This window comes from Vespula vulgaris, chromosome 3 (assembly GCF_905475345.1).
Source record: "Vespula vulgaris chromosome 3, iyVesVulg1.1, whole genome shotgun sequence".
In the NCBI taxonomy this organism is placed as follows: Eukaryota; Metazoa; Arthropoda; class Insecta; order Hymenoptera; family Vespidae; genus Vespula; species Vespula vulgaris.
The window spans coordinates 4,747,510-4,760,562 of record NC_066588.1 but is presented as its reverse complement, the minus strand read 5'-3'; the positions used below and the strand labels follow the sequence as shown (position 1 = coordinate 4,760,562).

At 28.5% G+C, this 13,053-nt stretch overlaps 3 protein-coding genes and 1 long non-coding RNA gene across 11 annotated transcripts; 2 read left to right on the top strand and 2 right to left on the bottom strand.

Annotated features, from left to right (window-relative positions):
* Positions 1-18: 18 nt before the first annotated feature.
* On the bottom strand, positions 19-2,811 carry LOC127062418 (uncharacterized). The gene is made up of 3 exons (XR_007781134.1): positions 2,624-2,811; positions 2,276-2,417; positions 19-2,154 (listed from the first exon to the last, which is right to left on the bottom strand). It is a non-coding gene; the product is annotated as an uncharacterized LOC127062418 (long non-coding RNA).
* An 879-nt stretch (positions 2,812-3,690) lies between these two features.
* Positions 3,691-5,659, top strand: LOC127062416 (probable proline--tRNA ligase, mitochondrial). Of its 3 annotated transcripts, none has more exons than XM_050990595.1 (6): positions 3,691-3,995; positions 4,075-4,341; positions 4,430-4,691; positions 4,781-4,962; positions 5,044-5,256; positions 5,343-5,659. In XM_050990595.1, exons 2-6 carry the CDS (start codon positions 4,093-4,095, stop codon positions 5,655-5,657), a joined length of 1,221 nt encoding a protein of 406 aa, XP_050846552.1. In that variant the 5' UTR covers positions 3,691-3,995; positions 4,075-4,092; the 3' UTR covers positions 5,658-5,659. The 3 variants fall into 3 exon arrangements, with proteins under 3 accessions (XP_050846552.1, XP_050846553.1, XP_050846551.1); XM_050990596.1 differs by having other exon boundaries at positions 3,692-3,995; positions 4,154-4,341; XM_050990594.1 differs by having other exon boundaries at positions 3,694-3,995; positions 4,090-4,341.
* Positions 5,660-5,662: 3 nt separating this feature from the next.
* On the bottom strand, positions 5,663-8,926 carry LOC127062413 (sulfite oxidase, mitochondrial). Of its 4 annotated transcripts, none has more exons than XM_050990586.1 (8): positions 8,644-8,926; positions 7,929-8,001; positions 7,213-7,848; positions 6,892-7,078; positions 6,704-6,829; positions 6,442-6,634; positions 6,158-6,358; positions 5,663-6,096 (listed from the first exon to the last, which is right to left on the bottom strand). In XM_050990586.1, the coding sequence occupies exons 2-8, from the start codon at positions 7,967-7,969 to the stop codon at positions 5,795-5,797; spliced, it is 1,686 nt and encodes a 561-aa protein (XP_050846543.1). In that variant the 5' UTR covers positions 7,970-8,001; positions 8,644-8,926; the 3' UTR covers positions 5,663-5,794. The 4 variants fall into 4 exon arrangements, with proteins under 4 accessions (XP_050846543.1, XP_050846540.1, XP_050846541.1 ...); XM_050990583.1 differs by lacking the exon at positions 8,644-8,926 and adding an exon at positions 8,349-8,600; XM_050990584.1 differs by lacking the exon at positions 8,644-8,926 and adding an exon at positions 8,349-8,599 and having other exon boundaries at positions 6,892-7,060.
* A 506-nt stretch (positions 8,927-9,432) lies between these two features.
* On the top strand, positions 9,433-12,685 carry LOC127062417 (STAM-binding protein-like A). 3 transcript variants are annotated; one of them, XR_007781133.1, is made up of 9 exons: positions 9,433-10,111; positions 10,211-10,309; positions 10,385-10,606; positions 10,684-10,869; positions 10,951-11,254; positions 11,340-11,452; positions 11,543-11,645; positions 11,711-11,869; positions 11,938-12,685. XR_007781133.1 is itself a non-coding variant. In XM_050990597.1 (8 exons), exons 1-8 carry the CDS (start codon positions 9,969-9,971, stop codon positions 11,774-11,776), a joined length of 1,239 nt encoding a protein of 412 aa, XP_050846554.1. In that variant the 5' UTR covers positions 9,434-9,968; the 3' UTR covers positions 11,777-12,685. The 3 variants fall into 3 exon arrangements, 1 of the variants encoding a protein (XP_050846554.1); XR_007781132.1 differs by having other exon boundaries at positions 9,435-10,111; positions 10,948-11,254; XM_050990597.1 differs by having other exon boundaries at positions 9,434-10,111; positions 10,948-11,254; positions 11,711-12,685.
* Positions 12,686-13,053: the final 368 nt, after the last annotated feature.

The window sequence follows — 13,053 nt, the reverse complement described above, 5'->3', positions numbered from 1 at the left end:
AATATAAGAGCAAAAATTAAAAAGATAATAAAAATTAAATATAAGAGCAAAAATTATCTGCAAAATTAAATGCAAAAAGATATTTATATTCAAAAACTTCCCTGTAAAAATTTAATTTCACGATGATCGGTCCCTCGATGATCTAACCTGTAACAGAGAAACAGATATAATATTTGTCTATGTGCGCGTGAGAAAAATAGAATTCAGAATGATGAATGTGTATCTCGAAGAGCGGTTCATTCGAAAATCAGAATTCAATAATTGAATCTAACTTTTCCTTAGTGAAAGAACGAACCCGCCTAAGGCCCACACCCGAGGGCCCCTCCCAAGGGTCCCACCCGAGAGAAGATAGAGGAGCTAATCAACAGTTTAATCAACTATTTAAAATAATTGTTTAATCTAAAGTATGCAGCTATGCGCTGGGTGATACTGGAAACCTGTTGGGTATCCTTGCTGTAAAAGTGAAACGAGAATATGCTATGTATTTAAATGTTCTTGTTTCGTTCCCATGTGCACTTTTATTCAGTGCACTTTCAGTGGTCCTCACAATTGCCATATCTTATACGTTTCGAAATTATTACTTTAATATAAAACTTGATTTTATAAAAATAAAATTACGGATTTAATTGAATTTTAGGAAAGAAAAATGCGAAAAATTTATTACTTGATTTTAATAATAAAAATGTATAAAATATGTAAAAATTCTATTCGCGGACGCGTGGCAATGTGAGATGGGAGACGGAATGTTACGTAGTCTCAGTTTCTAAAAATAATATTATCATTATATAAGAGCATTTTGAGTGACAACATGGTATAATGAAAGTATGATTAAGAGCCATTCTCGAAATGTTCTGTCGAACCTTCGAAAATAACTCAATAATCTAATAGTTGCCCTCTTGAGCCACAATATGTGGGGGCCTCTTCGGCATATAGCCTCTTCTTTGCTTCGTGCCCTAACCACAACCATAGAACGCATTCGATAACTATCGTCAGTACTAAAGAACTACAACCGATCATTTTCTAAGCCATAGAAGAAAACTAATGAATCTAAAGCAACTCTAAACCAAACCTGAAACGAAAAATCGAGAAAGCATCGGAAGGGAAACGAGAATTAATATATTAATTGCTGAAAATCCTAAGCTAAAAATTAACTAAGCTAATCTGATTAACATATTCTATGTTCTACGCGTTGTGATTCTACAAGTCTCTTTATCTTTTATCAATGACTCTACTGTACTTTATTCTTTCAAAAGCAATGACTCTATTGAGACTTTTCTTTTATTAACACAATTTCTTAATCTCTATTAAAAATGTTATGAAAAGTCATTGGATGCTCCTTCTTACAAACAATTACTCTAATTATTATAAAATAAATTATATAATTTCGTTTGTAATCCAGAGACTATCCATCGCGAAAGTTTTCTTGCTTATTCATTATTAAAATTCGCGAATATCGCGATACTTTACTATTTTCGCGAGAGAAAATTATTTAAAAATGCATCGAAATATTCAAAATTTGAAATAATTATAATTAACGCGTTTAAGCAAGAAGACTCTATCCTGATCTAATAAATAAATCAAAAAATGACGAACCATTCACGAGTAAATCTGCGAAGAAATTTACTCGTGGTCACTCATTGCTCTTCTACTAATTAATTACAACCAATCACTCGTGCCGATTCGGACCTTTCGTCCTCGACATGATTGAGTGACCGGAGGGACTTAAAAATTAACTCACTACTTAAGAAGTTCTGCGACGGCTCCAAAACACTGGACAGCGACTTAGGTCGAAATTGAGGGTGGACGATTCGTAGTTGGTTGAAAATGAGGTAGGTCGACATCGACGTTGGTCGAGATCCTCTTCGGTGATGCACTGACTCTAATTCGCGGTAGTTATTTTTTAACGAACGGTCACTGAATTTATTTCGCGAAATCTCTACTATATATTATAAATACAGTCTGTGCGACTGTTAAGAAAGCAAATAACTTTACGAACAAACACTGACTCTAACGACTGCATTGCGCGCAGTCTATGCAAAAACACTTATGGTTTAAATCGCGAAACGCGAACGAACGAACCACTGCTTCTTTCTATCGCTTCGCGATATTTTTATTTTAGCGACACAAACACTCGATTATTTCATTTCGAAAGTTCTGAAACATAAAAATAAAAACAAAATAATCGGTATCATTGTTATAATAAAAGAGTGTATAAATCATTCAACAAATATGTGACAGAGAAATATATTTACTTTAAGTCTTCGTTAATACTTACACGAATGCCACCTTGAGAAAATTTCTAACTTTCCTCGTCGAAGCACAAAGTACAACTGAACTATTAAACTGTCAAAGTCGCTCAAAGACTCGACTTTGTTGTTGGTTCACGAAAAAAATTACCCTCACCTCACGATTTAATTCTGAAATGAAATAATTTTCTGTCATTGAAAAAAGAAAAAAAAAAAAAAACATTGAAATAAGCAACCATTTGTCCGATATTATAAGTGACTTTGACAATAGTTAAAAAAGAAGAACGTAAAAAAACAATCAAAATAATCAGTATCATTGTTACAATAAGAAACCATATAAATTATTTAAAAAATGTGTGATATAAAAATATACTTACTTTAAGTCTTCGTTGATACTTGCAACAAAAACGTCTTGAGAGATCTTCGATGTTCACTCGTCGAAATACGAAGTAAGACTGATCCACTAACGATCAAAGTCGATCAAATATTCAATTCGTGACGTCACACATAACCAAGAACCGCCAATTCAATATTTACATCTAACAAAAAATAATTTAGAATTATATTCGAGACATGTAATATTTTAATCGAATTTACTATTGTTTAAATATTAATTTATTTAACTTCGCGTACTTTTATATTGTTTAAATAAATCTAAAATTAACAAAAATATGAACTCTGAAGTTGTCGCGTTTAAAACGAGAGATCTTCGATGTGCACTCCTCCGAATACAAATGAGAACTGATCCGATAACTACCAAAGTCAATCAAAGGTTTGTTTCTGTTGATCTTACACGTAACCAACAAACGCAGATCATAATTTATATTTGAAAGAAAAAGAATGAAAATTATTTTAATATTTATCACGTATTCCGAACCGGATAATGTTTAACCAATTTTACTATTGTTTAAATATTAATTTATTCAACTACGGATATTATTTAAATAAATATAAAATTATCGAAAATATTAATTTTTAAATATTCACGTGTAGAAACAGAGAACTTCGATACTTACTCGTCGGAGTATAAAGGAGAACTGAAACGATATCAACAAAGTCAATTAAAGGTTTATCGTTGTTGTTGTATTGAACTAAGACAATATCGTATTCAAAATTTAACTTATTTAAATATTAAACGAAAACTATTTTATATTTAATGCGAGTAATTAACTCTGTAACGTTTAAACGAATTTATTATTGTTTAAATATTAATTTATTCAAGTACAGGTATTATTTAAATAAATATAAAACTACCGAAAGTATTAATTTTCAAGAAATTAAATGATCGCTTGTTCAAATTATCGAATATACGGCGTATATATATATATATATATATATATATATATATATATATATATATACTTCGAAAAATGCGTTTTTTTAATGACATTATTTAATTTTGAAAATGATATTATTTATCGTTTCGCGATAATGTAAGATAACGTTGATTAACTTTTACTTAGACTAGTGACGATACGATCTATTTGAGATATTTTTCATTGACGAATTTCTTCGTAAAATGTAAATATATGAGACACTAGCGACCGTACAACGTCCGCCGGCTTTACTTATAACATGATCTAACGAATCTATGCCATTCGATTCATCGTATAATATTGTTAATTTATAAAAGTAATAATGGCGAATACAAAACTTTACAAATTAAGTAAAGTATCCCAATTATTTCGTTCAGTGTATACTACGTTACCAAATGCATTCGAAAAGACGGAAGTTTCGAGAGGTTATGTGGTACATATTTTTATATAGTATACATATATATAAGATATTTAACGATACGTATTGTTTTCTATATTTATTAATTCTTAAGCTTGAATTATTTTAGAATATGATCAATAATGGAATTATCAAATCAGTTAATAGAGGAATGCATGTATTATTGCCATTAGGATTACGAGTGTTGGATAAACTTACAGCTCTTATTGATAAAGAGATGATGAACATTGGAGCACAGAAAATATTGTTACCTTCTTTAACATCAGTTAAATTATTAGAGAAGACTAAGAGATATGATCCTGATAAAAATGAATTATTTAGTCTAATGGATAGATACAATAAGCAATACGTTCTTAGTCCAGTAAGCGTTTTAAAACATGTTTCATGATAATACTAAAGTGAATATTATGTAAGTCTAATGTTTCAAGCAGGTATAAACTCCATTGCAGACTTTTGAAGAAGCGATATGCGATCTAATACATAATCTTGGCCCTTTATCTTCCAAGATGTTACCTCTAAAATTATATCAAATTTCTAGCAAATGGAGGGACGAAATGAAACCGCGTCTAGGCTTATTACGTAGTAGAGAATTTATTATGAAAGATTTGTACACGTTTAATGTCAATTTAGATGATGCTAAAGATACATATAATATCGTATGCGAGGCTTATGATAAAATTTTTAATCAAATTGGAATGGAGTACATAAAAGGTAATTTAATGTATCTGTAAAAGAAAGTATTTTATAATTTTATGAAAAATTTCATTATATATATCTCAGTAATATTTAATTTTCTATAGCTGAAGGTGATACAGGATCTATCGGTGGTTGTTTATCTCATGAGTATCAGTATTTATCTGAGATTGGAGAAGATGTTATTCTGTCGTGTCAATCTTGTAACTATTGTGTAAATAAAAATGTATCTACGCAATCTGTGTGTCCACATTGCAGCAAAAAGTTACAAGTACATAATGCTGTTGAGGTATTTATTAAAAATAATAGCATATAAAATTTACTTGTTTATTGGTATATCAAAGTTTCATTGCATATCTTAAATATTCAGGTTGGACACACTTTCCTCTTGGATACAAAGTATTCAAAACCATTAAATGCATTCTATAAAGATAATAATATAGAAAAACCTCTTGTAATGGGCTGTTTTGGAATTGGCTTAAGTCGTATTATGGCTGCAGCAGCTGAAATTCTTTCAACGAATGAAGAGTTAAAATGGCCCAAAAATTTGGCACCTTTTACAGTTTGTATCATACCACCAAAGGTAATTTATTAAAAAAAAAAAAAGGAAAACGGTAAATTTTATATCTTGCTTATAAATGAAATTATAATATTATATACATGTTACAGAAAGGAAGCAAAGAAGAAATTGCGTCATCTTATGTCGAACAGATATACGATATTTTATGTAAATTAGGTATAGACGCAATACTTGATGACAGAACAGATTTAACAATAGGTAAACGTTTATTATATGTACGGAACACTGGATTTCCTTATGCTATAATTATTGGTAAATCTGTAATATCAAAATCAACGCTTGAACTTTATGATGTTTATAACAACAAATATCACGATTTAACTTTAGAGGGTATAAACGATTATTTTATGAACAGTGATGTTAGAGAATCCGAAAATATTTTGTTACAAGAAAGTAGACCATAGCAATATGCATTTTGATAAAAATTATTATTTTTTGTAGATATTATAAAATAATACATGTATAATACAAAACAAGCATTAACTACTTCAAAAAAATCAGAAAAACATTTTATATCTTCTAATCATATTACTGTCACGGATTAGTTTAATTGAACTTTTACTCTGTGGTATGCATTACACAAGAAACCTCGTAAATTCCAAATATTTTTTACTGTTTCCGGTTGAACATTATAGGACGAATCGACGGCTTTAGCCCAAATCTCTACTTCCTTTAATTTTGTATCAACAGGAAGATTAATACTCCATAATGTCCAACTCCAATATCTACCCTCTTTAGCATTAAGATCCTGTTCTATGAGATCAGCAGTATGCCAAGTATTTCCTTTATCACATGTTACATCAACTCTGATTATCTTCCGACCTCCACCAGACCATGCATATCCTAGAAAATTATTTAAATGATAAAAAACTCATTCATATTTTTACTTTCATAAATATAATACCTTTTACATCTATTTTGCCATCTTTTATCTTAACTTTTTCTGATTGTTCTGGCTTACAAATAGCAGAAATAACAGGCATCTCTTGTATAGCTGGTGCTTTTGAAAAATCTACATTATCCCAATCAGTATTAGGTGAAAAAGCTTTATAATCACCTTGTTGCCACTGTGATTGGCTTTCTATCTTAGAAATAATTATTTTGTCTGCAAATCGAGGAGAGAGAATAATAAAAAATGTTGATAAAAATTTGGATAAAAATTTGGATAAAAATTTTTCGTCTACATACCAAGCCATTTTACATTTCTCGCACCTACGACTCCTGGAACAATTACTCTAATTGGAAACCCATGATCTCTTGGTATAGGCTGTCCATTCATTTCGTATGCCAATAATACATCTGCTCTAGGATCCATGGCTTTACTAATAGGAATACTCGCGCCATATGGCGTTCCTGATGGATCTACATCATGACCTTCAAACTAACATGTTGGAAAAGATAAAAATTGTAAGCTATAAAGAAAATTGATATTTCTAAAAAATGAAAGTACCTGTACATGATCATAATCTTCTTCATTTATACCTAAATCTTTTAATATATCACACAAACGTGCTCCTGACCAAGTGGCATTACCGACAGCACCTACACCCCAACTAAGACCTTTTAATGGTTTTACCTGTTCAAAAATATATTCATATAATCTTTAATTAACATAGATAAGATTTAATAAAGAAATACCTCTGCCATTTCTGAACGTCTATTTCCACCACACATTATAGCACTGGTAACTGTATATTTTGGATATTTTTTTATTGCTTCAAAATCTAATGTTTTTTTTGTATTTTCTTCTATAGCTATGTCTATCACATAAGTCTTTAAATCTATCTCAGGAACAGGAAGATGATTTCTAACATAAAAAAGATCTCTAAAATATAAAATACTTTTGTACTCTTATACAAAATTATTATCTTAACCAGTTTTTCAAATAAAGTAGTTTATCAAACAACTAGTTTATCTATGAAAGATTCAAAAAGAAATATTGACAATTTTTATACTTACGCTGGTGTATGAAAGCTTTCAATCAATAAAGAAGATGGTGTCTCTGCACAAAAGGGCTTATGTCCATTGATCTTTAAAGCTCTATGTCGAGAAGGTTCTTTCGCATATGGATCATTTAAATCGCTAATAATAGACTTGGCATCTGTTTTAGATATATTACCAATTCTCATCGATTCTAAGAGAGCGTATATTTCTGGTGTGTTATGATTAGCAAAAATCAACCAAAATGGTTCTATCGAACTTCCAGCTGCCATCATGATTTTGGAAGAACCACCAGGATGTTGCTCAACAAAATCCGTAATATCATATACGCCTTCTTTATAAGTTACCCAAATACGATTTTCTTTATTATAATGTTTCCCCACTTCTTCTAATGTGTACGTTTTTAAATCTTTTCTTAACTTTCCACATTCTATATCGTTGGTTTGTTTAAATGTCTGTATTTTTTCTTGCGATGAATTATAAAAATATATACCTAAGAGCGAAGCTGTGATCACAAAACCGGTTACATATTTTACTCTGGAATAATTTCTAGATTCCTTTCCATTCGTACATATTTTGTCTTTTTGTTGAAAAGTATGTTTATAAGCATTAATTTGATCAGCTACAAATAATCTAGACAATATTATTTCAGATCTGAAACAAAAACAAACAATAATTATCACTTGAAAAATTTAAATATGGAACGAAAAAAAAAGAAACACAAGAATTAATACCTTCGTCTTGCATTATAAAAAAGCTTTGAGTGTAGTGTCATAATGAAAAAAAAAAACGAAGATGTGTTAACATCTGAAATATTTCAAGTAACAATAATGTTAAACTTGCATTTTTTAATATTACACAGTTATTGAATAAAACACTTTATATAAGTTAAAATAAAGGTCAATGGTGTTTCAGATATATCCTTATCTGTGATACATGAAAATATTTCTTCGTAATTATTTTAAAAAATATCCGGTTTCAGCATATGTTCATTTATACGTTATAAGATGAAACCGTGAAGTATCATAATATTATCATATTATCAATTTCTTCATATAAATAATCGATTAAATATGTACGATTTTTTTTCAATTATTCGTAATAATATTTTTTCATATACACTCACGAATACATATAAGAAACTATTAACTAACACATAGTAATCAGCTGTTTTATTCAGCAGTTCGTACGAGTACTTCGTTAGAAATATTCCCGAGATATTAATTATAAATATCACAAAGAAATATAATCTATAAAAGATCGATCGAGCTATCACACTGATAACGAAAATCAACGTCTTCTCAGATAAGTATAAAATATTTTGAATTTTAAATAAATCTAAGCGATATGAATACAACTCAAAGAACACATTTTATTGGTCCATTGATTTACAATAATGTAAAATGATTGGCTCGTTAAAAATAACAAAGAGATAACAAATTTACGAACCAATTCAATTAAAAGGTATTTACAATTTTATTTTCTTTAATTCTCACAATACATTCTTAGTCTCTAATAATAACTACCGATTTTATTGATCGGGTCAAACGACAGATTTCTATCTTACCAACAGATACGTGTTATATATAACATAAATATCATTTAATTATTTTAAGTAATATAATTTTCTTATTAATTTATTCAATTCTTAAGGCAATCGTTACAATATAAAAGTCATTTTTAAAAGAATTAATAAAAAAAATGTAAGTTGATTGATTTCTTCGAATGATGAGCCAGAAAAAATAAATTTCAAGAAGCTCTTAAAAATATACTATGGAATCAATAAATGCAAAAAAAAGAACATGTCGATAAAGAGACATATTAAAGCAAAATGAAATGTGCGATACCAAATAGAGCAAAAAAAGAAAACTACTATCATCGATATCAATTATCGGTAAAAAAGTCCCGTCATTCAATTATTCCTATTAAAACGAAACTCTTGTTATCGATAATGCTTATTCGTGATCGAAAACAGTTTCTGTTGTCAATAATATTTAATCATAATCAAAAATTATTTCCATCATTTATAATGGTTACCAATAACCAACAAAATTTTGTTCATTTATAATGATTATTCATAACCAAAACTCATAAATCTAGATATTTGTTAATCATTTTATTGTTCGAAATATTTCTCTACAATTTAATAACGATTGACTCCCATATAAATAAAAATTAACTTTTTCTCAAAAATTGTTTATGAAAATATATTTGAAATAATTAGTTAGTTTTGATCTTTGAACAAAAATAATATCGTTATATTCGTCGTTCGATCTTCTGTTATCAACAGCGCTATTATTTGTTCTTATTCATGTATTGTCGGTAACGTAGAACGTAATGTTTTAATGATAAAGGAGAAAAAAATAAGTTTGTTGCGCGCGCTTGTCAGATCTATATTATATTTTCTCTATGCTCTTTGATAACAGACGCTGCTATATCATTCAATTTATCTGAATTTATCAGAGAGTTTACGTATTTCTTCAATCGTGTTAAACGCTTATCTCACTAATTATATCTTTCAGATCTTTTCATCGATATAATGAACGTCATCGTTTCTAAATATTTTTATTTCGATTTATTAGACGATTATATTCTATAGCAGTTGTCTCATATAGTTATCTTGTCCTTATAAATACATTCGTATATAATTCATTCTTTTTTTTTTTTCTTTTCCCTATAATTTCGTTCTATGATCACATTCCTTTAGCATACGTATTTCCATACGTAGATCGTACACCTGATACGTTTTTTTAAATTAACGTAACCTTTTTAAAATGGAGAGGAATAAATCAGAAAGTAAGCACACAGCACAGTCTCTGTATAAAGCGGAGGGAATATTGGATCCGGAAACACGTTTGAAAATACTCTCTGAGAAAGCTTCTAGAGTGAAAATAAATCATAACATTCCACCTCATAGGTATTTTGAATAATAAAAAATTACATTCCGTAAAGCGACAATTTTATACTTTTATACACTTGTATATGTACTGTCTATATATTTGTATATAATTTTTAGATATTATCGTTCTGGAATACAAATGATCACACAAGCTGATGTATATGTCAAGGAGGGCAACTATGAAGAAGCATATCATTTATATCTAAAGTTTATAACGTAAGGTTTTGTATATATTATAAGATACTATAATAGAAAAGAGATTTCACTGGTTTAGAGAAAGATTCTTTTTAGGCTTTTTGTAGAAAAAATGCAGCATCATCAGATGTATCATATGGTAACAGCAAAAGATAAAGCGATGAATAAGCAAAAATTGCGGGAAGTTATTCCAAAAGCAGAGGAATTAAAGAAACAATTATTGAAACAGTATCAAGCTTTATTAGATAAATATTTGGAAGATGTGAAAAAAGCTGAAAAAGCAGATGCAGAGAGATTAAAACACGAAGAAGAACAGAGGTATAATTAATATATTTTATTTTTATGCATAATGAATTTATCATCATATATATTAATATATTTTATCACTTATGTAGATTAAAAGAAGAAGAGGAAAGAAAAAACAAATTAGCAGCATTAGAAGCTGTGAAAGCTGCTAAGATTGCTGCAAGTACGTTATTGGTGACAACTGATGATACGAGATCCGTAAAGTTGCCCACGCCAAGTCTTAAGCCACCGACAAGTTTATCCATAACTAGTAGATCTCAATCTTTAAAGGATAAGTAAGTATCACCTCTATTTACATAAATATACATATATAACATTTTAAACCGTTTTATCACATCAAGAATATCTATTAGCAGTATACCTACGGTGGATCGTTCAACAAAGCCTACCATACTTTTGGGTGATAGTGGCCAATTACGTGATATTGTTTTGCCTAGCAAACTGATAGAAAATTTCCTTGCGCTAGCATTTAGTAACACAACAAATAATAAAGAAACATGTGGCATACTAACAGGAAAATTGGAACAAAATAAATTGTTGATCACTCATTTATTAATTCCACAACAAACAGGTTCTCCTGATTCCTGTTTAACACTCAATGAAGAGGATATTTTTGACTTTCAAGATCATCATAATTTAATTACTCTTGGATGGATACATGTATGTATAAAATATAATATTAATAATATTTTATGTATGTAATTAATATTATTTTAACGAAAATTGAAATTTTTGTGATTTATAGACGCATCCTACTCAAACAGCTTTTCTATCTAGTGTGGATCTTCACACTCATTGTTCTTATCAACTTATGATGGCAGAGGCAATTGCTATTGTTTGCGCACCCAAATATGATGAGTAAGCAATAATGAAATTGTATTAAAAATTATATCTTATAATTCTCTTTTGTACACAAATATATTTATAATATCTAATATGTTCATGTAGGACAGCTTTCTTTATTCTGACTCCAGAATATGGTCTAGATTATATAGCTAATTGCAGAGAGACCGGTTTTCATCCTCATCCAACAGAGCCTCCGCTTTATATGGTAGGTGTATTAATCGATCATTATTTTCATATATAATAATTTTTTAATTTTTGTTTCATTTTTAGAAAGCAAAACATTGTAAGCTAAATCCAAATGCACCTGTGGAAGTAATAGATTTAAGAAGAAAATGACATCTTTGAATTGTTTAGAATCAAATTTAACGTATACAAATACGTTTTGATAAATTCCTGCAAGATTACAAATTGTACCATCTTAAAGATCGTGTAGGTATATTCTTTTTTGTTTGATATCTTTTATGTTCATTCATTGATGTAAATTTCTATTGTTAAAGGTGTATCTAGGTGATTGATATACAGACAGCTTTCAATGTGAAGAAGTATTGAACACTGACTTCTTAACTATCTCTGAAATATTATCGCTCTACTTTGAGCATTAAATATACAAAATTAATAGATATTTTTCACTGTAAACTATAAAATGAATATTATGAAATTTTAGCCAGTTTAAAAAGTGCATTTATATATAGAGCGTCAACAATAATATTCAAATTAAACAAGTAATCTTCAAATAACTTTGCTGTAGTAAAAAATGAACTTAAATTTTATATGAATATTGTTCTCTCCGTATAAAGCTTTATCTATATATATACATAAGTTTACTGTGCCTTTGAAAAAAAAATAATGGTGTTCATAGTGCTTCATATTAATTATAATATCTATAATCAGACATCTTACAATTAGTATCAATAATTATTTTTTAAAGTTCATTAAAGATATTTATATCACAATTAGCAAAACACTACTACTTATGATCCAGAATAAATAATTCATTGAAAAAAAAAAAAAAAAAAAAAAATACAATGTCACTTACGTTAAAAGCCATAATTTAAAATATATACGCACTCACTTCTACATTTTTGTATTATTGTACATTATACTATAGAGTTATACTTTAAGAATATGCTATACAATATCTTGTGCTTTAGCTTGGAGATGTCTAAACTTGGATTTCGTTTATTTAAAATTGTAATAAGAATCGATAAATGGAATAGCAATAATAAAAAGTGCTTGTTTTAAAAATTTAGATAAGTTTATATGTGTATATGTATATATATATATATATTAAATTTATATATATATATATAAATTTATAATATATATCTATATATAGGAATATATATATTTATGAATCTATATTTAGGAATCCGCAATATTTATTTATTTGTTTGTAGTAAAAAAAAAAATATATATATAATTAATATAACGTCTTACAATGTGAGCCTAAAGTTATAAACGTTACAATCGAAAGTGTTCTATTAAATCATGATTTAACGCATAAACAATAACATTATAAACGATATATATATTTATTTATTTATTTATTTGTCGTGTATACATACATACATACATACATACATACATACATACATACATACATATATGCGCAT

Coding starts and splice junctions, on each gene's coding strand:
- LOC127062416 (XM_050990594.1), top strand. CDS start 3,885: ATGGCGAATACAAAACTTTACAAATTAAGTAAAGTATCCCAATTATTT. Junction 4,963..5,043: donor AAGTACATAATGCTGTTGAG/GTATTTATTAAA, acceptor TTAAATATTCAG/GTTGGACACACTTTCCTCTT. Junction 5,257..5,342: donor TTTGTATCATACCACCAAAG/GTAATTTATTAA, acceptor TACATGTTACAG/AAAGGAAGCAAAGAAGAAAT.
- LOC127062413 (XM_050990583.1), bottom strand. Junction 6,359..6,441: donor GAGAAATGTAAAATGGCTTG/GTATGTAGACGA, acceptor CTCGATTTGCAG/ACAAAATAATTATTTCTAAG. Junction 6,097..6,157: donor TGGCAAAATAGATGTAAAAG/GTATTATATTTA, acceptor ATAATTTTCTAG/GATATGCATGGTCTGGTGGA.
- LOC127062417 (XM_050990597.1), top strand. CDS start 9,969: ATGGAGAGGAATAAATCAGAAAGTAAGCACACAGCACAGTCTCTGTAT. Junction 10,870..10,947: donor TCTCAATCTTTAAAGGATAA/GTAAGTATCACC, acceptor AATATCTATTAG/CAGTATACCTACGGTGGATC. Junction 11,453..11,542: donor TGCGCACCCAAATATGATGA/GTAAGCAATAAT, acceptor ATGTTCATGTAG/GACAGCTTTCTTTATTCTGA.